Consider the following 26,069-nt stretch of genomic DNA (forward strand, 5'->3'; position numbering starts at 1 on the left):
CACACCAAGTCTGACGCTCTTTTTAAACTTTTATTGAGCAACCTATAGTAACACAGCTCAACTTATCTCGTTCCTTCCACACGCACATATCCTCACTCCTCATTTACGCAACTCAAGAAGACAACAACTTCAGCAGGTCGTTACACTATATTCTTTAAACACAGCAACATCCATCCATCCACACGGCTTTACCTTTACTTGGCAGTCCATGTCTTGATGAAAACACGCCATTCGTCATCACCTTTTCTTTTTTTAGCGTCTCGGGGATAACCGGGCGGACCGCCCATAAATAACACTTTTCAAAATAAAAGCAGCACAGTTGTATTGCACGCACGACATAGATGTTTTTTTAAATGTATTTTGTAACTTGTGATTGCCGCTGCGCGCACGAGCATACGTCCACACGGAAGTCATACAAATAACGCTTTTCAAAACAAAAGCAGCACCGTTGCACACTCGAGATAGATACTTTTTTAAATTTATTTTGTAATTTATGATTGGCCTCACGCGGGCCGGACAGGGACGTACAAAGGGCCGGATGCGGCCCGCGGGCCGCAGAATGCCCAGGTCTGATATATACTATCATCATAATACAGTCATCACACAAGATAATCACATCGAATTATTTACATTATTTACAATCAGGGGTGGGGGGGGTAGGATATGGACATCAAGTAGTGGACATAGAGAGAGAGAGAGAGAGAGAGAGGGAGAGAGAGATCAGAAGGCATCAATCCGGGGAGGGTGTTAGTTTAGGGTTGTAGCTGCCTGGAGGTGAACTTTTATTGCGGTTTTGAAGGAGGATAGAGGTGCCCTTTCTTTTATACCTGTTGGGAGCGCATTCCACATTGATGTGGCATAGAAAGAGAATGAGTTAAGACCTTTGTTAGTTCGGAATCTGGGTTTAACGTGGTTAGAGGAGCTCCCCCTGGTGTGTGTGTGTGTGCTCGAGGAAGAAGCTCCGCGGAACAAGAGGTAGACTTGTCCTCCGCTTTGAAATAAGTTTGTTTTGGCATCTTTTTCCAGAAAGGTCCGTCCTCGTCGCAATTAAAAACTTGCTATGGTACGACGCCGGATTCCATAAGCAAGCACAAAATGTCTGCCAGCAGGACACAAAATGAATAAATAAAGGGTTCGTACACAGACACATGCTTTGTTCACAGAGCAGGGTCAACCTAGATTGCCAAGACACCTGTGGGCGTGGTTATGGGGCGTGGGCAATGTGACACATTATTTGCTATGAGACATATATTTTCTTTGAAAAGGCAAAAAAAGAATGTTCATACACATTTAAAACACATGTTATTTACTATAGTATTAACATATATTTTTCTTACATAATATCGTTTGTTGTATTTTTCAATTGTTGCTGCATCTTGTACAATGTGAAGTGTGAAGTGAATTATATTTATATAGCGCTTTTTCTCTAGTGACTCAAAGCGCTTTACATAGTGAAACCCAATATCTAAGCTACATTTAAACCAGTGTGGGTGGCACTGGGAGCAGGTGGGTAAAGTGTCTTGCCCAAGGACTCAACGGTAGTGACTAGGATGGTGGAAGCGGGGATCGAACCTGGAACCCTCAAGTTGCTGGCACGGCCACTCTACCAACCGAGCTATACCACCCCAAATGTCCTTTGTTGAGATTTTTTTTTTTTAGAGATTTGTCCAATCCTTTTAGTTACTCTTTATTTATAAAAAATTACTAGCAACAAATATATGCCCCAATTCTTGACTGCGACAAAAAGCGAGCTACTGTTTTGAAGATCTATATCTCGGATACTTTATTGGATGTCCACATCGCGGACATGCTGCCTCTGCTCCGAACAACTCTGTGCGTGTAGCTTACGCCATCACAACATTCGGTTTCGGCAGCGCTGTTCCATTGATCAAAGTATGTCTTTCTTTGGTGGCCAAATTTCTGGTGCATCACTACAGCAAAAAAATAAACTACACACATATATACATACATACCTACACTGCAAAAACTGAAATCTAAGTAAGATTAAATATCTCAAATAAGGGTGATATTTGCTTATTTTCTGTCTGATAAGATCATTATTCTCACTAAGCAGATTTTATGTTAAGAGTGTTTTACTTGTTTTAAGGGTTTTGGTCTTAAAGGATCTCAGTAAGATATTACAGCTTGTAGCTGAGATTTTATGACCTATATTGAGTAAAACATTGCTTGAAACTAGAATATTAACTGTTGCAAAGCTGTGTAATCAACACTCACAAGTATAAAACTACTTTTTTAAAGTAATAATTTCTTATTTCAAGCATGAAAAAAAAAATCATGACTTTGACACAATTTTGTCTCATAATTAAAACAGATGACAGCTAAATGGACTTTGCTGTTTTATTTTCAATGAAACAATAGAAAATACTTACTCATATAGTAGTAGAGTTGGCACAATACAGTAAACTGTTCATATTTAAACATTTAACATGTGACATTTCTAACAATTTTTAACAGAATAAGTTCATGTACATTCAGATGAATTCTTCAAAATTACAATTAAAAATTTTTTGCCCAGGGGCCGGGCTGTATATATGCGCACTAATTAACTGAAAGAGCACGCACTTGGCGCGATTATGTCATGTTATCGATGGAAAAATTCATTTTTAGACAATAGGATTTGCCTGAGCGGCTAGGAGACCCCGAGAGTAACAAGCAGTTGCCTTGTTGCCTTTCCATTAAGAACAATAAATTAGTTTTTAGTATAAGTTTGCTGGTTTCAAGAAATGTAATGCCGAGCGCATATCATTGTGTCAAGATAATGGTACTAGCATTTACTTAATTTAAGAACATTCTTCAACATATTGAGCAAAAAGGTCTCATATTTTTATTTTCTACCAAGAAAAGTGTACTTCTTATGAGTGAGAATATTCTTATTTTAAGGTATTTTTGAGTTCATTGAGGTTAGCTAAATTTACTTGTTTCGGAAAGTCTTGACAAGCCAAATTTTCTTGTTCTATTGGCAGATAATTTTGCTTAGTTCAAGTAAAATACCCCAAATTTTTGTATTTTTTTTTCCCTTGTTTTTGAACACTGACTTTTTGCAGTGTACATACATACATACATACAAAGTGTAACTGTTAATGTGTATGTTAGTGTGTTATTATGTTGAGTTTTCCCATGGTCTGTGACACACCGTGTCAGCGGAGAATGTTGAAGTGTTGTTGTATGTCGAGGAGTCAAGCACAGAGGTAAACGTGTGTGCACGGAGGAAATACTTGTTGGAATTGGCAATAAAAGTTAAAAGAGCGTCAAAATGTGTGTGTCTTCTACTGGACGCAACAATACATTATATTACTTTATTTAGTTTGTCACGTAAAAACCCCTCATTTTTAAAGGTGTGCCAGCTAATATATTGCTGTGGCGCGACGCCACAGTCAATTCATTAAGAGGAAACCCTGCAGAAGCACATTTGGCGCGATCTAAACGTTCGTAAACCGAAAAGGTTGCAAATAGAGGGGTTTGTAAATCAAGGTTCCACTGTAGTTTGTTAGTTGTTTGGTGCCACATTCTCACTAACAGGAAGTCACACACAAAACAGAAGCTGCTTGGTGGAGGTAACAATTGGCAAAAATGTTCTGGGAGGAGAGAGCGTGGATGAAACCAGGAACATTTCTTTTTAGAGCTGACATTTCTTCCGGCTGGTGGTCAGCGTGTTTTCCTTGCACACGGCGTGCGTCTTAAAGATTGTTTGTGCATTCGGGCCCACGCCGTGCGGACGGAGCACCATGCCTGACACAATTGATGATGGCAGCCGCACCTTGAGGCTCGCTAAATAACAGCCCACCAGCCGGGACTCCGAATAAATCACAGGTCGGGGGCAGACGACGGGCGGCGGCTGTTCTAGCGGTTGAACTGATATCACCCGTGATGAATGGGGGGCAAGAAAAGCTCTGTCTTCGAGGAACTTCACAGTTTTTTGCCCAGTAACCTAGGCCAAATTACGCTCAGTGGACAACAAGCAGCTGTTTAGGCTTTGAATGCGTTACTGCATGCCGACCAGAGGTGCTTCGGAGGCATTGATGCCTCACTGAGATGATAAATCAGAGCATGAACAAGCATTGGACAGGGGGAGGTGCATTTGGACAGGAGGAGAGGGCGAGCGAATACTGTGAATAAAAACACCTTCATCTCACAGAGGAAGAAATGTGTCACTGAATTCAATTATTGCAATTTCCTGATTTTCGACCCTAAAGCGCCAACATTCTACTGAAGGACAAACACTCACTGGCTCCTTCATTAGGTACACCAGTCATGCAATGCAACACAAAAGTCCTGCAACCGATTCATGTATTTGAAAAGCTCTGCATTTTTGTATCCTTAAATTTGACTTTTTCCCAAAGATCGTGGCATCATACTTAAAGAGTAGTGAGGTGTGGCTCAATACTAAAATATCGGAACCGCCAATACCAGATCCTCCATCCATCCATCCATTTTCTACCGCTTGTCCCGTCCTTATGCTCTAATATCAATACTTTTGATACTTTAGTACAGGGGGGTCCGAACTTTTTCTACTGAGGCCCGCATATTGAAAAGTCAACGTTTGCAGGGGCTGTATTGATATTTTCTTATTTAAAAAATGCTAAAAACACATATTGTGTCAGCTTTGTATTTTAGGCGTCTTGTCATGACGTGGAGTCGAACCCGCGTTTCCTCTGCAGCTGGAGCTGCAGGCACCTCTGCTAACCCCTCTGCTGGCAGCATGCTCAGACACGCCTCTGCTCGCGCTGAGCACAACACACCCACACAGCAACAAGCCTGCAAACAATCACTTATCAGCACAGCTGGACTTGACGAGGGGGAGCGGCATAAAGACCAGCGGACCCGAGGAACCTTTGCCAGAACGTCGCTAATCTTCCCAGTAAGCATCACGTCTGGCATTCCCCTGCGCTTTGCTATTTGCTCTCTCTCCGTGTCTCCCTTGTTCATGTCCCTTGTGTCTTCCGCAGTGACTGACTTCCTCGATCCACGACCTCCCTGCTCGGACCCAGACCACGCTGCCTCGCTCCTGCCCTCGACCTCTTGCCTGTTCACGAACTGCCTCTTTGCCTTGCCCCTCTGGACTCGACGAAAGATACAACCAACACTCACAGACAACAACCCCTGGTAACATTTACACTATTAATATTACACATAGTCTACACTCATTCACTTTGAGTAGCATACACACGCCACGTAATCATCAAAGGTTTGAATAAACCTTGTGAACCGCAGTTGTGCCCTGGTTGTCGCCTCCTTCCCTTCTCTGTACATAACACGTCTAAGCAAATTGTTACTATTAGTTAGAACATTTCAGCTTTTTTTTTTTTATTACATACCGACGTTATGCTCTTTTTTCATACATTTTTCCTGTTGTTATTTTTCCCCTTGTAAGAATATAGTTTAAAAAAATCATATGATTGTGTAACTGCATAAACTAGTGTCAAAAATTCTGCCTGGACACAAATATTATTGTTCAGTTACACATTTAAGAGTTTATTATGGTTGATAATATGTTGATTTTAAATGTTTTTAATTCATAAGTTAGTATTTTATCTGTAAATTAACTAAACTTTATTTATATTTTAATTATACTATATGGAACATCAACGTTAAAAATGTAAACTATGATCATCACACTTACAATAAATAAAGGCTTGACGTATCTCTATTTGCATGTTATGAGTCACATATTATTGTATATTGCTGACATGAATGGACTTTTACACCACATTATAATTGTATGAGTTTCACCTGTATAATGGAAAGGACTGAGTGTAAACGTGGTTGCAGGAAAACATGCAACTATTCTCCGACTACAATTGAACTTTCACCTTATGAAAATCAGGAGCACTGTGGCAAACGGGTTCAAGCTTTTGACCACAAACTTAGTGACTACTTGGTGACATTCGTCGTTCCTGGGCAGAGTTATTTCACTTTTTTCCCTGCCGCGGTGAAATGAGCAGCTAGTGCCACGCGGCAGGAATGAACACTTACTGTACAACTCGGAGCATTTATTTGTAGTTATTGCATGCTGTTTGTTCAAATGTTTTAGCATATTGCTCGTACGTCCAACTCTTGATGAAATAGCAATCTTGCAATTATTACAAGTAGCGCTGTTGCAATCTTTTCTTGTAAAATGTAGCCAAACTCTGGAGCGTTTGTTCTGCCCGGGCGTCGCTATTTCGCTGTCTGACTTCACTACGCACGTTGCGTACTGATGCCATCCCCAAACATAGCAATCTTGAAAAGGAATTGTTTGAAAATTAATACACTGGGAACCGACTCTGATCTGAATCTAACGGTTCCTGGACGAGAAGAACGTTGCCATGCATGAGCAACCTCCCTACCTACTCGACGTAGCTCCGTGTGATTTTTTTTTTCCCTCTTTCCAAATCTCAAGTGGGTCATCAAGAGGACCCATTTTGAAAACATGGACGACATTAAGGAGAATCCTGACAGGACTGCATGAAGGCGTAGTACAAAAGGCTGGCAAAGTCTGTTGGAATCCAGGGGGATTACTTAGAAGATGAAAACGTCTACTGGTAGTTCAAATAATAATATATTAATAATATGAATAATATTAATTAATAATAATGTATGAATAATATTAATTAATAATAATATATGGGGAAAAAAATTCAACATTAGCCGCACCGGACTATAAGCCGCAAATATATACGTTGGGAAATTAGTTGTTTACACAGAAATATTTTGTAAATTTTTATTTACATACCTTAAAGCCCCACTTAAGAACTTTCAGTTTTGGTTGATTTTGGCGGCGCCAGTGGACCAAAGCCGTAGTGTTTTGCCAGAAGAAGACCACATTTCCCATGATGACTAGCGCATATGGCGTCATACTGACATGATGCCCGCCGTAATATTGGCACAAATATTAGGTCGCTTAATGGCTATGCTGATGTTAAATAGCAAACACTATCAAGAAATGATTTTGGATTGCGCTACAAACATGACGCTACGACCAAGAATGTATCGGGGCGCATGCAAGTTGGAAGCAAAGAAAGACCTGCGGGAGATTTTTTTCGAAGGAAGTAGTTGTGAAACTATCACGCTGGTGGCTATTTATTGTTAACACGCAAATTTCCGATAGCCAACATTAGCGTTATAATTTTGATTTGAGCATTGAAACAGGAACGGAGCCAAGGCAACATTGATCTGAAATTCCTCGTCTTTGAGCTCACCCCAGCGAGTGAAAGCTGGGGCAATGTTGATCCTGACTGTCCTTTCTTTCGGGTAAGGTCCGTTTTTCATTTTTTGTCTCCTCAGACAAAACTTTTTGTTTCTTTGGTTGTTTTGGAGCTTCGGCTATGATAGCAGTAATTGCAGGTAGGCGTTTTTCTTCTTCTTTTTGTTTTCTGGTGGTACGCAGGTGTTCACATCGACTTCCATCTTTTTAACGAATGGGAAAGGGGGAGTGACGTATACCGTAAAGCAAGTCCGCACATCTGTAGTTTTTTGTGTGGCAGGGTTCCTGCCACTCTCCTCAATGTCGCTAAGTTCCAGTAAAAGCTATACAGACCCCCTCCGGCCATGACAGACGTGTCATTCAACAAGTTGTAAGTCCATGTGTCATCCCAAAAGTTATGAAAATGTTTCAAAAGGTTTGGTTTATAAAGTTTGAAAAGTTACTTAGTGCTGCTTTAATTGTTTTCAAACGGTGTCTGTAACACAGCAGTAAAACGGCTGATCAAACAAAACAGAAGTCATCGTCATGGACCCACTAGCTGTGAAAGCTAGTTCTCCATACAGCTAAACAGACTCAATAACTCCACTGTGACGTGTTGGTGAATTTACGAAACTAAAACAATACAAAGAAAATGCCATTGTTAGTTAATATTACTAACAAAGACACTCATAAACGTGTTAGCATATTAGTTAATGCTAACAACGCTAACTTCATTACAATAACATGTATAAATATGCATGACAACACTCCTACAGACACCACACATGGGACCATTAAGTAAGTAAGAATTGTTTTAGTTATATTGTAAAACTCAAAAACGTTATTTGGAGTGATGAATGAAGAATCCATAAGAGTAAAAACGCTATGGACGGCTAGAAAACAAAACGACACTTGTACTTCCGGTTGAAAGCTAAGTCTAAACAGAAGCAGCACTGCAGCACTAGCAGTGAGCGAACTCGTCCAAAAGATGGCGCCATGGCACAAACAATAACACACCTTTTGAGTGTCTTTTCTTGGTTTATTTTAAAACTATTTGCAATATCGCCATAAATAGGCTGCACCGTTTAATAAGCCGCAGGGTTGAAAGCGTTAAGAACAAAGTAGCGGCTTTTAGTCTGGAATTTAAGGTACCTTTTCGGACACACCTCGAGGTGTATACACGCTCCTACTGACCCATGTAGCCCACAGTGGTATATCATCATCCACTCATGTAAAATGGCCACAGATCAATGAGCGTATCATGTACAGTACTTATATGTCCATTCTTCAATGCCTGTTGACACCTGAGAAATGAGAAGGTCCTAATCGAGTCTGTCAATAAAAGGTATTTCACAGGGAGACTGCCTGAAGAGTGATGCTCTCTCCAGGAAACGCAGGGCAGCGATGTAAGCACACAGTGTGTGAATCAATAACTTCAAACCAAGATATTACAGGAGGTTTAGGAACCCCTAAGATTTATCGGCTGACTCATCGCTCACAAAGTCTCCCGAGTGCTACAAGTCGCGAGTAGAATTTCAAGTTGGGAATCCAAAGCCGCGGCTCTGCCTCGATGAGACTTACAGTACTGTGCACAAGTCTTAGCCCAGCAATACACGGTTTCGGAACGCACGTTAAATCATTTTGAAGAACCTCCAGCATGTATTAAATATTAAGATGGTCATCATGCACTGCTATCACTATTAAACGCCTGCCGCAGGGCCTCGATCGGTCAGCGCTGACAACTAATGGGAGCCGGCGACGCAAGTGGGGCCGCTCGTTCTGTCATCCTGCCAGCGAGTCGACGCGGGGCAGTCTAATTACTGGACTCGTGAGGCCGCAGTCGATAGCTCGCCGCGAGCTCAGAGGCCGCGGGTCTCATCAGTCCAGTAATGGTCATGCGGCTCAGAGAGAGGCCGAGGAGACACAGACAATGGAGATGATGTTTAAGAGGCAGCGAGGTGATGGTGCAGTAAGGTGATGATGACCCTGTGATACGGCTTCAATAATTGATGATGTCAATGCCATCTGCACTGTGCTGAAGGTGAGGCGAGGCCAAAGCTTTATTATTTCATATTTTACTCGCCACTCGCTGGTACTCACACTAGGACTAACCTGCCTTCTTTGTCACGTGCCATGCAAGATAGCGGAGTCTTTAAAATGACTGCGATCACTCCCTGCAGTTTATTAATTATAATTGACACTATTTAATGATCGAAATAACATACAGAGACACAAAATTATCCAAAAGTAAAACCCCCAACTACACACGTGCGCAATAAAGACGCGCCACGTATTTATACGATTGCTCTTAATTAATGACATCTTGAGCAACATACATCATCAGTATGACCCCATGTAAGGCTGGAAATAATCCACAAAATCAGAGAAATTGCAGTACTTGTCATGACGGGGGGGTCGCAGCTTACTGCGAGGTTTGTTCTCCCGGGAAGCAATCGGACTATTCCGGACAAGGCGTGAAGGTTTTTGATTGATTGATTGAGACTTTTATAAGTAGGTTGCACAGCGAAGTACATATTCCGTACAATTGACCACTAAATGGTTTTTCAACTTGTTTAAGTCGGGGTCCACTTAAATTGATTCATGATACAGATATATACTATCATATATACTATCATCATAATACAGTCATCACACAAGATAATCACATTTAATTATTTACATTATTTACAATCAGGGGTGTGGAGGGGGGGGGGTAGGATATGGACAGCAAGTAGTGGACATAGAGAGAGAGAGAGAGAGAGAGAGAGAGAGAGAGAGAGAGAGAGAGAGATCAGAAGGCATAAGAAAAAGTATCTACATTTGATTGTTTACATTTGATTATTAACAATCCGGGGAGGGTGTTAGTTTAGGGTTGTAGCTGCCTGGAGGTGAACTTTTATTGTGGTTTTGAAGGAGGATAGAGATGCCCTTTCTTTTATACCTGTTGGGAGCGCATTCCACATTGATGTGGCATAGAAAGAGAATGAGTTAAGACCTTTGTTAGTTCGGAATCTGGGTTTAACGTGGTTAGTGGAGCTCCCCCTGGTGTCGTGGTTATGGCGGTCATTTACGTTAAGGAAGTAGTTTGACATGTACTTCGGTATCAGGGAGGTGTAGTGGATTTTATAGACTAGGCTCAGTGCAAGTTGTTTAACTCTGTCCTCCACCTTGAGCCAGCCCACTTTAGAGAAGTGGGTAGGAGTGAGGTGGGATCTGGGGTGGAGGTCTAGAAGTAACCTGACTAGCTTGTTCTGAGATGTTTGGAGTTTAGATTTGAGGGTTTTGGAGGTGCTAGGGTACCAGGAGGTGCATGCGTAATCGAAAAAGGGTTGAACGAGAGTTCCCGCCAGAATCCTCAAGGTGCTTTTGTTGACCAGAGAGGAGATTCTGTAGAGAAATCTTGCTCGTTGGTTAACCTTTCTGAGTACCTTGGTTGCCATTTTATCACAGGAAAGGTTAGCCTCTAGAATGGAACCTAGGTAGGTGACCTCATCTTTCCTGGTTATAACAATGTCACCCACTTTTATGGTGAAGTCATTGACTTTCTTAAGGTTGATGTGGGACCTAAACAGGATGGATTCTGTTTTACCCAAGTATATGGATAGCTTGTTGTCGGGAACATATTTAATTATTCAACTAACACTCAACGAAGTACAAAAAAACAGAAAACAACCCGAAGTCAAGCGTGCCTATCGCACGCGGAAGCTAAGGCAAAAAACTTAGGACATGAAACGTGAAACTATAGACATGAAAAAAACTAACCAAACTATGGCATGGAGCAACTAGCTTAACTGTGGAATCAGACATGGAACGAGCAGCATGAACTAAGCAATGACGCCAGGACGACTGACTGGCAATGACAGGCTTAAATAATGGTCTTCTTGATTAGAGGATGTGCGTGTCCCGAACACCAGAGGCAGGTGAAACTAATAAGTCGCCATGGTAACTAAACAAACATGGGAGCGCAAACAGGAACTAAAAGAGTCCAAAAATAACAAAAACATTATCCAGACCACAGATCATGACAGTACTATTATTAAAGTAACTAGTCTTAGGTAAATGTCATGCACAACTAAGGGTGTAACAAACGATAATAATGATTATTATAAATTCAAAGTATCAAAAAACCCTGATTGAAAACTGTACTTGGATAAACTCAGACTGACTGGGGACAACGCGCTAGCTTAAGCGCTACCATAAAAAAACTATAGAAATTATCGTTTTTCCCCATTAAAAAAATGACATACCACAATCTAAACTCTCTGAGCACAGAGTGATCGTTCTATACTTGAGATGTGACATTTGCAAACGATTCGATTCTATTGAGCGGCTCCTTTAAATTAACGACAAGAAGTGATTCGCAGTTTTGACCGTTTGTTTGGGAGCCATTTTTATGCACATGCAGATAAAGTGTCGGCAATTGCCAACCCGGCTGGCGACTTCACTAGAAAATAAGTCAAAAGAAACTGCAACATTTTGATTTACTGTTTTTTTTTTTTTTTTTACAAAAAAAATAAAATAAAATAAAATAAATATATATGCATGTATTTATATTATTTGTTTATTCATTTTTATTTTTATTCACTCTTCTGGTTAATTTTTCTGATATGTAAAGTATATTGTGCATTCACATTTTTTTACATCCTAATTTGTATTCTAGTTGTATTTTATACTTTTTATATCAGAAATAAATTGTATTCTTATTTATTATTTGTGTATTTTTTCTATTGTTAAAATGAGCTTGTGCTACAATATGTTTTCGATTAGGAAAAATCTAAATAGTGATGTCACTGTCACAGCATGGGGATATGGCACCACCTCATGAAATGTTTACAATAAAAACAACAAAAAATGTACAGCTAATATTTCAGAATAAAGTAATCCCCACCAATTGTGTAATATTTCTGTAAATTTAAATCATTATGATTCACATATTATCTTATAACTGCTACCATTGATTGTTTCCTTTACTACAATATTATATAACGCCTCTTTCAAAAGGACCGGCTCCTCAAGATCCGGCTCCCTTTTAGGAGCCATAAATCCCATCTTTAATCTACATTAAATGAGGCAGAGGTGATTTTACGTGCATTCAAGGACCGCTGAACAGAGTTGGACCGTACGACGCCTGCCAGAAATAATAAATAATAATTACAGATTTTATTTGCTACGCACTTTTTATTTAAATATATCTTGAAGTGATAAGGAAAAAAAATAAAATAAAAGCTAAGCCATTAAATCAGATAAAGTACGAAGACTAAAACAGCAGCCGCAAAACATAAGAAACACAAAATATGCAAAATAGTAGGTTTTCTAAAAGTGTGTATTTACAGTGAATCCGGAAAACATTCACTGCGCTTCACTTTTTCCACATTTTGTTATGTTACAGACTTATTCCAAAATGGAATAAATTCATGTTTTTCCTCAAAATTCTACACACAATACCCTACAATGACAATGTAAAAAAATATTTTTTTGTGAAATGTTTGCAAATGTTCTAAAAAGTAAAAAACTAAGAAATCACATGTTCATATATGTATTCACAGCTGTTGCCATGAAGCTCTCTGTAAATATCCTGGAGAGATCTGAAAATGGCTGCGCACCTGATGGCGCTTGAGCGGTGCTGCAAAGGGAAATGTAACGTTTCAGGGGGGAAGAAGACGGCACATAGGCAGGAATGCTGTTTAGCCGTTGGCGTATTTATTCTAGAAATAGCGATGAGCGTGTAATTAAATAACAAGTTGGGTGCAAGACCTATGTGAGGTGTTTACAATGAGAATGTTACCAGCAGGTGTTGAAGGTATATGTTGAGAAGTGTGGAAGTCCAGAGGGGGCAAGGCTGGCTCGGTAGTCCGTGAGCAGGAGAGATGTTGGGGGTAGTAGAGAGGCGTCCGAGTCCATAAGCAGGCGAGGGCTCGAGATCCGGGAAGGCAGTAAGAGATCCAGAGGAGGTCCGTGGAGACAAGACACACAGCTTGTGACGAATATGTGCGATACAGATGGCTAAGTTCCGGCGCTGAGATGCAAGGCGTGCTGGCTTATGAAGCGTGGAGTCTCATCAACGTCTGGTGTGTTGATTTCTAAATGTGCGCAGCTGTGCAGAGGCGTGGCACCGGCTGGAGAGGCGCGTGCAGGGACGCGCCCATAGACACACCCAGCAGAGCGCGCAGCGGCATGCACTCGAGCCGTGACAGGAAACTGCCCAAAGATAGGCGTGCCAAGTTTGTGGCATCATATTCAAAAGACTTGAGGCTTTAATTGCTGCCAAAGGTGTGTCAACAAAATATTGAGCAAATGCTGTAAATACTTATGCACATGTGCTTTTTAAAAAAATTTTTTTAACACATTTGCAAAAAAAATTTAAAAAAACTATTTGGCATAGTCATTATGGGGTATTGTGTGTAGAATTTTGAGGACAAAAAATAATTTATTCCATTTTGGAATAAAGCTGTAACTAGAGAAGTCCGATAATATCGGCAGTCCGATAAATGCTTTAAAATGTATTATCGGAAATTATCGGTATCGGTTTCAAAATTATCGGTGTCGTTTTCAAAAAGTAAAATTTATGAATTTTTAAAACGCCGCTGTGTACACGGACGTAGGATGAAGTACAGAGCGCCAATAAACCTTAAAGGCACTGCCTTTGCGTGCCGGCCCAGTCACATAATATCTACGGCTTTTCACACACACAAGTGAATGCAAAGCATACTTGGTCAACAGCCATACAGGTCACACTGAGGGTGGCCGTATAAACAACTTTAACACTGTTACAAATATGCGCCACACTGTGAACCCACACCAAACAAGAATGACAAACACATTTCGGGAGAACATCCGCACCGTAACACAACTTTAACACAACAGAACAAATACCCAGAACCCCTTGCAGCACTAACTCTTCCGGGACGCTACAATATACCCCCCCCAACCCAACCTCCTCATGCTCTCCGAGAGAGAGCATGTCCCAAATTCCAAGCTGCTGTTTTGAGACATGTTAAAAAAAAAATGCACTTTGTGACTTCAATAGTAAATATGGCAGTGCCATGTTGGCATTTTTTTCCATAACTTGAGTTGATTTATTTTGGAAAACCTTGTTACATTGTTGAATGCATCCAGCGGGGCATCACAACAAAATTAGGCATAATAATGTGTTAATTCCACGACTGTATATATCGGTATCGGTGGATATCGGAATCGGTAATTAAGAGTTGGACAATATGGGAATATCGGATATCGGCAAAAAAGCCATTATCGGTCATCTCTAGCTGTAACATAACAAAATGTGGAAAAAGTGAAGCGCTGTGAATAATTTCCGGATGCACTGTATTTTAGTTACTTAAAAAGTCAAATGACTTTGTGAAAATATTTCATTGTGTGTACTTTTTGAGCACATTCAACAATACCGCGATATCAATGATAGCCGTGATATGAAATGTTCACGTTGTTACATCCCTACACAGAACACATCCTATTTAGGATGATTTGGCTTCGTTGGAGGTGTGTGTACTCTATGGGTACCCTTTGTGTTTTGTAAAAGCTGAATCTAAATTAAACATTAAGAGTTCACTCCTATTTAGTTCATGTGTGCCGTCCTGAAGATGTGCCCTGAAAAGACTAACTGCGAAGTAGAAGATTTTGGGGTAACAACTCTGTTCCAAGCCACACAAGGGACTGTCCTCATCTGCCCGCGGGAACCAAAGGAGAGCCGGGACAGTCATGAGACGTGATAAAGTTCATAGAGAGGACGAGCAGATGGAGGAAGCCTCATGCGTTAATGCTCGTTGTCCATTAAAGAGAAATTGAACTATTAAAGTTAAAACAAATGGTCCCATTATTTGGTACACATGCTAATGGGATCCAATACAAACACTGTTATGAAGACTTCTGATTGACAATAGCTATATGTTTATTATAGCACTGTACAGTATGCTCTGATATTGATTTAATCATCATTGTCATCCAGGGCTTTCCACCACGTGTAGTAGTTCGGGCTATATATCTTTGGGCACTTCACGATTCGATGAGATTCTTGGGGGTAATGATTCGATTCAGAATCTATTTTCGATTAAAAATCAAATCTTTATTAATAACATTTGGTGCCGGTTCTATGATTAACTACATTCCTCCATAAAATAAACAAATGGCTCTGATAAATTTCTCTATACAGTAACTTAAAAGAAAACTGGTTTTGTTTAGAAAAATTCTACTCAAACATTTAATAAAGTCAAATACAAATAAGGCAACAAGAGAAGTATCCAACACTTCTCTTTTCTAAAGTAAATCTGTATAGCAGATATGATCATCTAAATCAGGGGTGTCAAACATACGGCGAACAGGTTTTATCCGGCCCGCGGGATGAGTTTGCTAAGTATAAAAATTAACCTGAAATTTTTGAATGAAAGAAACAGCTGTATTAAATGTGTTCACTGGATGTCGCAATAGCAATTATTTGTATCGTTGTAGATGATGCTACATATGTACAAAATAAACCCCATGATATTAGTACATCAGTCGAGGAAAGTGATCAAACTACATAAATAACATACTGTAATTTGATTTTGATATAATTTTTTTATCTTGATAGATTGAAAATTAACACCAATGAGTTGACTGGTAAACATTATCACATAATTTATTCAGAAAATATAAATAACGACAAATAAAGATGGAACATTATTGACTGCAACATGTAAGTGTAAAAAACCCAAAAACGGCATTATAATTTGTACAATTTCAGAATGTGATTGTTCTATTTTTAAACAAAGAAAACAATCTAAAGTTGTCTTTATTTTTAAGTTATCGTGCCGTAAATTTACCAATCCGGCCCACTAGGGAGTAGATTTTTCTCCATGTGGCCACCGATCTAAAATGAGTTTGACACCCCTGATCTACATCAGCAATAGGATTTGCCTGAGTGCCTGGACAGGACAGAAAAGAAAAACATGTAAATATGTGTATATATATATATATATATATATATATAAAAGCCTCTTGAATGAAAGTGCTGAGCTGGCGGGGAATGAAACAGGTATCCTCAAAAACATACATATTTAAATGTTTTCTTTTGTTAATTTGATTTTGTTTTAAATCGATTAAGAACCGTTACAAAAAAGAATTGCGATCCATTCGAAAATCGATTTTTTTTTTTTAACACACCTAGTAGTAGGGCTGTGAATCTTTGGGTGTCCCACGATTCGATTCAATATCGATTCTTGGGGTCACGATTCGATTCAAAATCGATTTTTTTTTTTTAAATTCAACACGATTCTCGATTCAAAAACGATTTTTTTTCCCGATTCAAAACTATTCTCTATTCATTCAATACATAGGATTTCAGCAGGATCTACCCCAGTCTGCTGACATGCAAGCAGAGTAGTAGATTTTTGTAAAAAGATTTTATAATTGTAAAGGACAATGTTTTATCAACTGATTGCAATAATGTAAATTTGTTTTAACTATTAAATGAACCAAAAATATGACTTGTTTTATCTTTGTGAAAATATTGGACACAGTGTGTTGTCCAGCTTATGCAAGTGTAAGCCACTGTGACACTATTGTTCTTTTTTTTTCTTTTTTATAAATGTCTAATGATAATGTCAATGAGGGATTTTTAATCACTGCTATGTTGAAATTGTAACTAATATTGATACTGTTGTTGATAATATTCATTTTTGTTTCACTACTTTTGGTTTGTTCTGTGTCGTGTTTGTGTCTCCTCTCAATTGCTCTGTTTATTGCAGTTCTGAGTGTTGCTGGGTCGGGTTTGGTTTTGGAATTGGATTGCATTGTTATGGTATTGCTGTGTATTGTTTTGTTGGATTGATTAATTTAAAAAAAAAAAAAAACTTTTTTTTTTAATTTTTTTTTTTTAAATAAATAAATAAATTTAAAAAATAAAAAAAAATTTAAAAATGAGAATCGATTCTGAATCGCACAACGTGAGAAGCGCGATTCGAATACGAATCGATTTTTTCCCACACCCCTACCTAGTAGTAATGCAAATATTCACGAGAAAAAGATGAGACAAACAAACAAAATGCAGATTGTCTCTGCAAACAGATGAGGGGCTTGGAGTGGATTGATGAGCTAACAAGTGTTAGCTTAGTTAGTTGTAATACGGCAGCAAGGTGCAACGCAAGCAAGACTGTAAAACACTTCATTAAGGTAAACACACACATACACTCGCAGGCTTGTCAGCACTCCTAACACAGCGACACATTACTTCCTATCGTGTACTCTCCTCACAACCACAAATATCCGAGGCGTACAACACAACACAAGAAGCATAATTGTGATGCATCACAGCACCTGTCCAAACACCTACAGGAGCTTTCCTCAGGCACCTCCACAAAAAACACCAGGCTCCCTCACGAGAGAGAAAAAGGGAGCCGCTGTGTCCCAACACATTAGGGCACTTTGAATTATTTACTGTCATTTGTCAGAGATGTGAGGCTGCCGTTAGCGGCAGTCTTTCATCATCATTTGGGCCCTTCCGCCGAGCGCTTCATCAGCCACTAACGCGGCGCTTGATTACCGCCGCCGTCCAATCAGCAGTGAAATAATGCAGAGGCCCGGGCGAGCAGGCCGGGCTCTGCACTCGGCCAAATGAGGCCAGCCTGGAGGGAAGTAATAGGCTGGGGCGGCCCGGTGGAGAGTCCAGCGAGAGAATGGCGAATGAAATGTGCCCTTGATTATGAATGAGAAAGTACACGTTCCCACGAGAAGCTGCCTCGTGAATTCTAACAAAGCGCTTCACCTGTTCTTTTGCTTTTGTAACGAGACGGGGGCCAGACACACGCACACACAGATAGCGGAAAGACTGTGTGTGTGTGCGTGTGTGTTAGTTTGGAGGTAAAAAAGCAGTACAGCTAGGGATGTATATCGTTAAGATTTTATCAGTACGGTATATTCCTTATCGATACAGGTATTTAACGGTACTTATTGGTACTACATGTAATTTGTGGAAATAAAGATGTGAAAAAATGCATTGTAATTAAACTATACCATAACACCTCCAACATGATGTAGTGTAACATCTCAGAGCAGGGAAGTCTTATCAACACCTTTTTTGAGTCTTAAACAAGTCAACTATGTGTGCGGTGCAAGGTGAAATGTAGTTATGTCATCTTCTTGTAAAGACCACACAGATCCACCACTGTGTTTTGATTCGTTACAATTACACTCAGCTGGAAGTAATATTTATATATGGCATGCATGTGCAAAACACAAACTTTTCACATGATATATCATAACAAATATATACATCAATACAATTAATTAGCGTATTATGTGGGTGTGCATTTTGTAACCATAGGAATAGTTTTTTGTGTTTATGTTGCACACGGGCGTAATTGAGTGACGAACCAGAAGCCATATTGAGTGTTGCGCTACCGATGTATGTGTGTGTGTACTGTGTAGTGTGTGTAATATCAATAAAAAGAGTCAGTGAGCAAGTGTAATGCTCGATCGTCCAGTTTGTAGTCAAGAGACAGAAGGGACTGAAACACATTTAAGCCAGATGTCTTTTAATGTCATCCAAAAGCTGCGCACTGGAGTGACGTCAGACGGCTACCAGAAACCTGTCAGTCACAGCAAATGCTATCTTGCTTCAAAGCAACTTTATGGATTACTAGAATTTGCAATTCCGGTAGGAATTGCGTGTGAATGCCTGATGTGCGCAAGCCGCCGATTTGTGTGTGCAGAACAGAAATGCTTGAATGTCCAGGATGAGTGGAGTGTGTGGATGTTGGAACGGTTTAAATCGGATGAGAAATGTAGGATATGCAGTCCATTGTATATTTATACTTATTGTCAATAGGGAGAAAACTACCGGAAATTCCGGTAAAACCGGGAATTTTGAGAAAAGGAAAATATGTTTTGCGTTTGATATATGGGAAGAGCAGTGTGGGTCGATGGTTGAAAGGTCGGAATGGGGTTTAAAAAATGCGAAAAACTTTGAGAATTTGGGGTCATTGTAGAACTATGAATACGTCCATTCATTTGCAACGGTTTGAATTGAGAATGGGTATTTAGGAATTCCTGGAATTTTTACGAAAATAAAAATGATGATGTTGTTGTCCCAACTAAGAGGAATGTTTTGAAGGTGGAATGGTCAAAAACGGTTAAAAAATGTTAGAAGGATTGTCTAAGGTGAGATGAGCGTGTGGATGGTGGAACAGTTTGAATCTATTGAGAAATGTGGGAATTGTGCATGTTCGAAAAATGGCCCATTAATTTTCAATGTGAAACCTGACCTGTAATCTGGGCCATTTTTCACGATTCCCGGTCGAGCCAATGGTTTTGACACTTGAACGGTTCCGATCAGATGAAAACTGTGGGCTGTGGTCCCCGGCAAACTTTTGCGGCGGAATAATGATAACAAGTAGATAGTTTTTTTGGTGTAGAATTGTATATGTGTGAATGCTTGGGCATACTACCTAAATTTTTTACTTTTTTGAGAGGATTGTTATTGGCCTGTGGATTAAGGAGCGCCCTAAGTGGCTGATCCGTTGGCGGTCCCGTCTAGCGGGATTGTGCCGAAAATGTAATTTCAGTTCTTATGTGTCTTGTACATGTTAAGAATGGACAAATAAAGCTGCTCTGCTCTGCTCTGCTCTGCTCTAATGGATCGCTATGTGGGCGGTTGATATAACGCGGTCGTGACGCGTCGTGAGTTATGTGCGTTCACTTCAAACTGACAAGGCGTGCGTGACTTTGAGGAACTTTTGAGGGGGAAATATTGTTGTGTTTCAAACTTGTGTGTGGTGTTGCTTCCTTATTTGTCATTATTCAAAGCTGATTTTAATGGTCGGCCTGTCATAATTACGTCGGTCAGCTGGAACAAAAAATCCTAAAAAGCAGTATCTATAGTCCAGAATCTTCACGGTCCTCATGGACCAACCTAATTAGGAAAAATACAGGTACTCAGTTTACATCCCTATAGCCCACTGGCTTGGGTGGGTGTGTGGCATGGGGGGTAAAACAGTATGGCTGATAATTTTGTAAAATTGCAGGCTTAAATTAAAAACCCTAAAATAAAGCGACATCAAAGCAATAAATAAAGCACACTCTTGATGTTGATAAATCTATTTTATCTGACATGCCTTTGCAACTGCCCTTCATCATACTCAGAAGCATAACGTAAAATGATCAGCCAACTCAAAAGACTTGTTGAAAAATTCCAATAAATAAATGATAAGCTGCTGATAAACCAAGCCAGAGATGTTTACTGCACCATTTTCGATGACTCATGCATTTCTGAGCATCTCCAGCAGCATATATAAGTAATGGCCGTCCATAGGATGCCTGATGCCTTACAATTAGAGCCAAAGTTTCAGGAAAAATAGTCACAGCATCACACACTGAAGATGCATCATTTCATGAACGTAATGCACAGCTATTTTCATACTGGAAAGCAATACTTTAAATGAGTCCACAAAGCAAACCAAATATGTGTCATTTAATGTAATTTATTAATGAATGTAACACGAGAGAAATAGTTATGTGAGCACGGCGGAGGCATTGATCATTGCGCGTCACCAAACTAAGAAAAATCGTCACATTTGTTCTCAGTCTGTTAACTTTTTTATCTTTGTTATGAACGGGAAAAGTGAAATTAAATTAGTTGCGATGCCGCAAAAAAAAATTTTCACATCACACACGATTCTTATATATTACGATTCTGAATCAATCCAAAATGTTCAACAATTGATTTCATAAAAAAGGCATTGCCACGCTTACTCACTGCATGTACACAAGCCAAGGAGGAGCATTTGTAACCTGTAACCGGTTTTCAAAAGGTTTTGTTGTACTTTTTCCACCTAATAATATATTGTGAAAATCGGTTTGAATAAAGCATCATGTTGAATCAATCCTGTTTTGGGTTGGGCTCTCTGGGTGGCTGGGGATGTACTTGGGCTCCCACACATACTGGGAGACAAATATATTGTACAAACAAACACACATACATACATACACACAATTCTTCATACATATACAGTATCAGTGTTTCCCATAAACTGCCAAGATACCTGTGGCGGCGGGGGCATGGCTATGGGCGTAACTATGGGCGTGGTCGCCATGACATCATCGAGTAATTTGCATAATTTACTACAATGATATGATTTTCTCTAAAAGGCTCAAAAAATGTATACTTACTAATCTATAATAACAGTTTTGTTTTAAACGTCCATCCATCCATCAATTCATCCATTTTACAATATAATTACAACACTTTATGTACATATTTATATACAGATTTGAACAATAAGTTATTCACTGAAATATATTTATTAATTGTGGTTCTTACAAAAAATATATCTTATAAAATATAAAAGCTAAAATATCTCTTAAAGCTCTGCCCCTTTAATTAGTGCATACTAAATAATTTAACTTTAGCCTACTACTACAACCATTTTATTTACCAGCAACATAAAGTGAAAAAGAGGCAGAGGTGTCCTGCCACAGTCAGTAACAAATAAACAGAAAACAGTAGTGGTCAAATACAAATAAGGCAACAAGAGAAGTATCCTACACTTCTCTTTTGTAAAGTAAATCTGAACAGCCTATATGGGCATCTACATCAACTATATGATTTGCCTGAGAAGCTGGACAGGACAAAAAAATAAATAAATAAAAATAAAAAAATAAAAAAATTGTGGCGGACGTAATTATTTCGTGGCGAGCCGCCACAAATAAATGAATGTGTGGGAAACACTGCAGTATACATACACACGGACATTCCTTCATACATACATACGCACACACCTTGGTACATACGCTCGCACATTCATACACAAATACAGTACATACATCCACACACGCGGTACATACATCCACACACACATACACTGTACAAACATACATATATACATACTGTACTTAAGCATGCATAGAATCACGTTTCATCAAACATATACTAACATTGTTCCCCCCACCCAGGAGAAGCTGGGTAAAATACGGCACACTGATAAAGCTTCACCTATTTTTACTATAACAATCTACAAGGTTAATATAGTCTGCTTCTTTTTCTTCCCCGTCCATTTATCTGCTTTCTTTTCTAATTCAAGTTTTCATTACATGTATGTATTGTTGCATTTGAAACAATTGTATTGTTGATAATAAAGGTAATTATTATTATTATTCATTATCAATAGTGTCATTTCTATTGGTATTTCTATTGTCCCTTTTATAGTGCAATAATGTTCATTGTCATTTCTGTGTTATTAATATCTACTTCACTGACTGCTTCTTTGCTATCATTTTTCGTATCAAATGTGTACATATCATATTTGTTGATGTTGTTCTGTTGTTTTTGTTGTCTCTCTGTCTTAACACCCCTTTTGTCCCCGCAATTTTCCCCTCGGTTTTCAAATATTAACACTGAGTCAGTAATATTATAATTGATTTTAATTATATTTAATAATTATATCTTACCAATTTACAGTTAACAGGATAAACCTTGTCAAATGATATGAAAGCACATATTAATCACAAAGATAATTATCAAGGCTTAGTTCAGGATGATTACAAAAATAAATACTAATCAAATGTACTGCAAAAGAAGGGACTCATAAAAACTGATGAAAAAAAAATTACGCAGTGCTAAAAAATAAAATTAGAACTAAATTAATAAGAAATAAAATTATATATGTTTTTTAAATAAACGGTCAATAAAATGTAAGTGCAAATGAAAATACAGCACCACGTCATAAATTTTGCGCTGAATACATTTCTCTATGACTTTAGCTCTGGACTTCTTCTGTTTGTTTAAAATTGTCATTACTGCCACAATTGGTGGAAGAGTGTATTACAACTGAGTACCACTGTGGCCCTTACGGACCATAACTGAGAAAGATATTTTCTCAAGGCCCAACAATAGTTGGTTAAGAAACACTGAAATAATTAACAGGCTCAACCAAGAATTATGACCAAGTATACATGCATAACCCTTCAGTCTACCGATAATGAGATGAAATAAATACATATTGTCAGGTTCTCATTAGGATTTCAATTCAGGGGGTGAGTGAACACTTTTTTCTCTCCTTGGGGGCGTGACAGAAAATAACTGACAACCATTATTTTTTCACATGAGTGTAAATGACATCTGTGGAACCCCCTATTGTTTGGCCAAAACATGCTTGCATACATAAAATACAGATATCCTTTAAAGTTGTATAATTATTAGACCAGTACTTCTCATATAGTGGGGCGGGCATGATAAGATGTCAGGGAGGGCGTGACAAAACAATACCTAGTCTTTAGCTCGGTGGCATGTAGGTGCTGGTACCAGCAACTCAGAGAGTGGCTTTTATGGATATATAATTAAATAAATATTCTCAATTGAACTTCAATTTAGAGGGGGCGTGAGTATGTCCCCAAGGGAAGGGCATGACAAAAAATAAATGAGAAGCACTGCAATCAGGTAACAAAGTAAGGAGTTTTTACGGTTTCATTCAATTCTAATGTTTAAACATTTTAAAATCGTTATACGGCTGACTGACTGACTGACTGCATCCTCTGTGTGCGTGTCGATGCAGAGAGCGCAATTATCTGACCAAATGACAAACAGTCGCTGATGAAGACACGTGTCACACTCAAGGATGCTCGAGTTCCCGCTAAGTCAATTATTCATCAGGTTCTGCAAACATAAATAGACTTGCATGCAAGTTGTTAAATAATAAAGCCTTGATGTCTTTTTGGCTGCACTAAAAAGTCATTCTAATACTTGATTGGATGCATCTGGGATTTTATACCTGAAATAAAACAATGAAGTGAAGCTTGAGGAAGAAAAGTTGTACTTTGAGTAGTGACTTGTGTTTAGTTTAGTCAAGTGACTCGCTGATGCTTTTTTCATAGCTTTCTGCTGGGAAATCTTTCCTTACTTACGTTTAACTAAGCACAGACGTTGTTGCGTGCCAGGCTTTAGCGAGCTTGGCCACCGGCGGTCTTGGCATTCATGTGAATCAAACATAAATGAGGATTTGTCGTCTCTGAAGACGCATCTGAGCTCACACACACAAACACACACACACGCCAGACTAGAATCGTCACAAAAAGAAGATCTTACCTTGACCTCGATGAAGTCGGGCTGCCCCAAAGCGATGAGCTCAGAGTAGGCCTGCATCTCCTCCACGTTCCACGCCTTCACCAGCGTCAGCCTGTAGACCGTCCTCTGCCTCTGCACACACGTTTGCACAAGGCAAACTTTTAAAAAGTGACAACACAGCCGAGGAAGGAGCAGCAGATTGAGTGCCACCGAAAAGTCAGGACCAAGGGCATCCTAAAGTGTAATTTGCTATAAAAACTAACACCTTCCCCTTGGTGCCTTGCCAAGACTTCTTTGGTCATTAAAGGAGCACAAAATCATGTTCTCCGCGAAACAAGCTGCAGCACTGCAGTGAATAATAAATAAATACTGAAATAAATAAAAAGAAAGAAAGCCAGCTATTTAACACGACACCAAAACAATTGGATGAGGGAATTATGTACACTGTGAACTTTTCCCCTGGCTGGATAAACAGACTGCTGGTGTTTGAATGGTGCAGGATGACTTTGCTCTATTCTCCAGAGTGGAATACAGTTATGCCATTTCAGCACTTGATTAATAAAAAAACAAAACCAAAGGGAGGGCCAAGAATTGTATATGCGTCCTGCTCTCTGAAGGCTAGGATGGGGGGGCGGACAAATGACTATTGACCTGTGGAATTTATTTTTTTTACTTTACAGCAGCTCAATCAATGAGAAAAAGAGCCTTAAGCTTGAAACTCTATTTTGACGCATGAATAAACTAACAACAATGATGTAAAACACCTTTTTTAAAGTGTTGGCAACCTACGACAGTCGACACATGAATGTGGCAGCAGCTTGAGATACACATGCACTCTACGGGGGAAAGAAGGAACAGGTGGTGCAGGGGGGGAGAGAGAGAGAGAGAGAGAGAGAGAGAGAGAGAGAGAGAGAGAGAGAGAGAGAGAGAGAGAGAGAGAGAGAGAGAACAGGTGGAAGAGCGTAGAGAGGGCCCATGAGGAAGAAGAAAGAAGATAAAACAGGTGGTACTGTAGATGACGGAGAGAGAGAGAAGGAATGGGTGGCGGGAGAGGGGGGAGGATGTGCAGAATGAAGAGATGGGAGAGTTTATTTTTGGAAAGACAAAGTCTAATGTCACAGTGAAGTGCAAGCGTTCATAACATGCAAAACATCCGTCACTAAAGGGGAACTGCACCTTTTTCACAATCATTATGAAAGCCATGCCGACGGATGGATTTTTTAATGCATTCTAACTCGTAAATAAATGTAAATTGAAATCCGCTTACAGCATAGCCAATGGAAAGTCCTCTATTCTACCCATAAAATCCAATAAATAACTATTTAAAAAACATTTTGCGACTTCAATATTAACCAAGTATTAGTGATATTGTTATTAGAAGCGCTAACTCAGACAAACTATTTATAGCGGCGCCGTGATCACGAGCCTGCGTACAATTTTGACATGATCGACTGGCGAGCTTATTGTAGATCATAAATCACACCTCTCACCTGGAAAGGAGATGACTGAGGACGTACCCAGACATGTTGGTACACTTTGACAGCCATTTAGGGCCTGGAAATGGCGACACGAAAATACGCTTGGTCCCCCCGCCCACCCGGCCCAGTTTCTTAATCTAAACGGGAATATATGAACATCCTAGCAGTCGGCATCTTAACGACAGCAGACCTTGCACAGTAAGTGATGTTTTATTATGTTTGTTGGCTCTCATGAAGTCTGTAGTGAGTAATAATCAGTAATGAAAAAAAAAAAAAAGCAAACATCGTGATGCGTTTTTTAAATTAATGGGTCACGTATGCTAAAATGATCAAAATACATAAATATTAAATGTTATTAGAA

General features: G+C 39.3%; 1 protein-coding gene across 2 annotated transcripts in view; it reads right to left on the reverse strand.

Annotated features, from left to right (window-relative positions):
* The window catches only part of tyw1 (tRNA-yW synthesizing protein 1 homolog (S. cerevisiae)), an 82,512-nt gene that overhangs the window by 12,957 nt on the left and 43,486 nt on the right, over positions 1–26,069 (reverse strand). For both annotated transcript variants that reach the window (XM_062060662.1, XM_062060661.1), the window contains exon 14: positions 24,252–24,362. In XM_062060662.1, coding sequence (XP_061916646.1) covers positions 24,252–24,362 — 111 coding nt within the window. The remainder of the gene's footprint in view (positions 1–24,251; positions 24,363–26,069) is intronic.

Source organism: Entelurus aequoreus, linkage group LG10 (genome assembly GCF_033978785.1).
Source record: "Entelurus aequoreus isolate RoL-2023_Sb linkage group LG10, RoL_Eaeq_v1.1, whole genome shotgun sequence".
Taxonomy (NCBI): Eukaryota; Metazoa; Chordata; class Actinopteri; order Syngnathiformes; family Syngnathidae; genus Entelurus; species Entelurus aequoreus.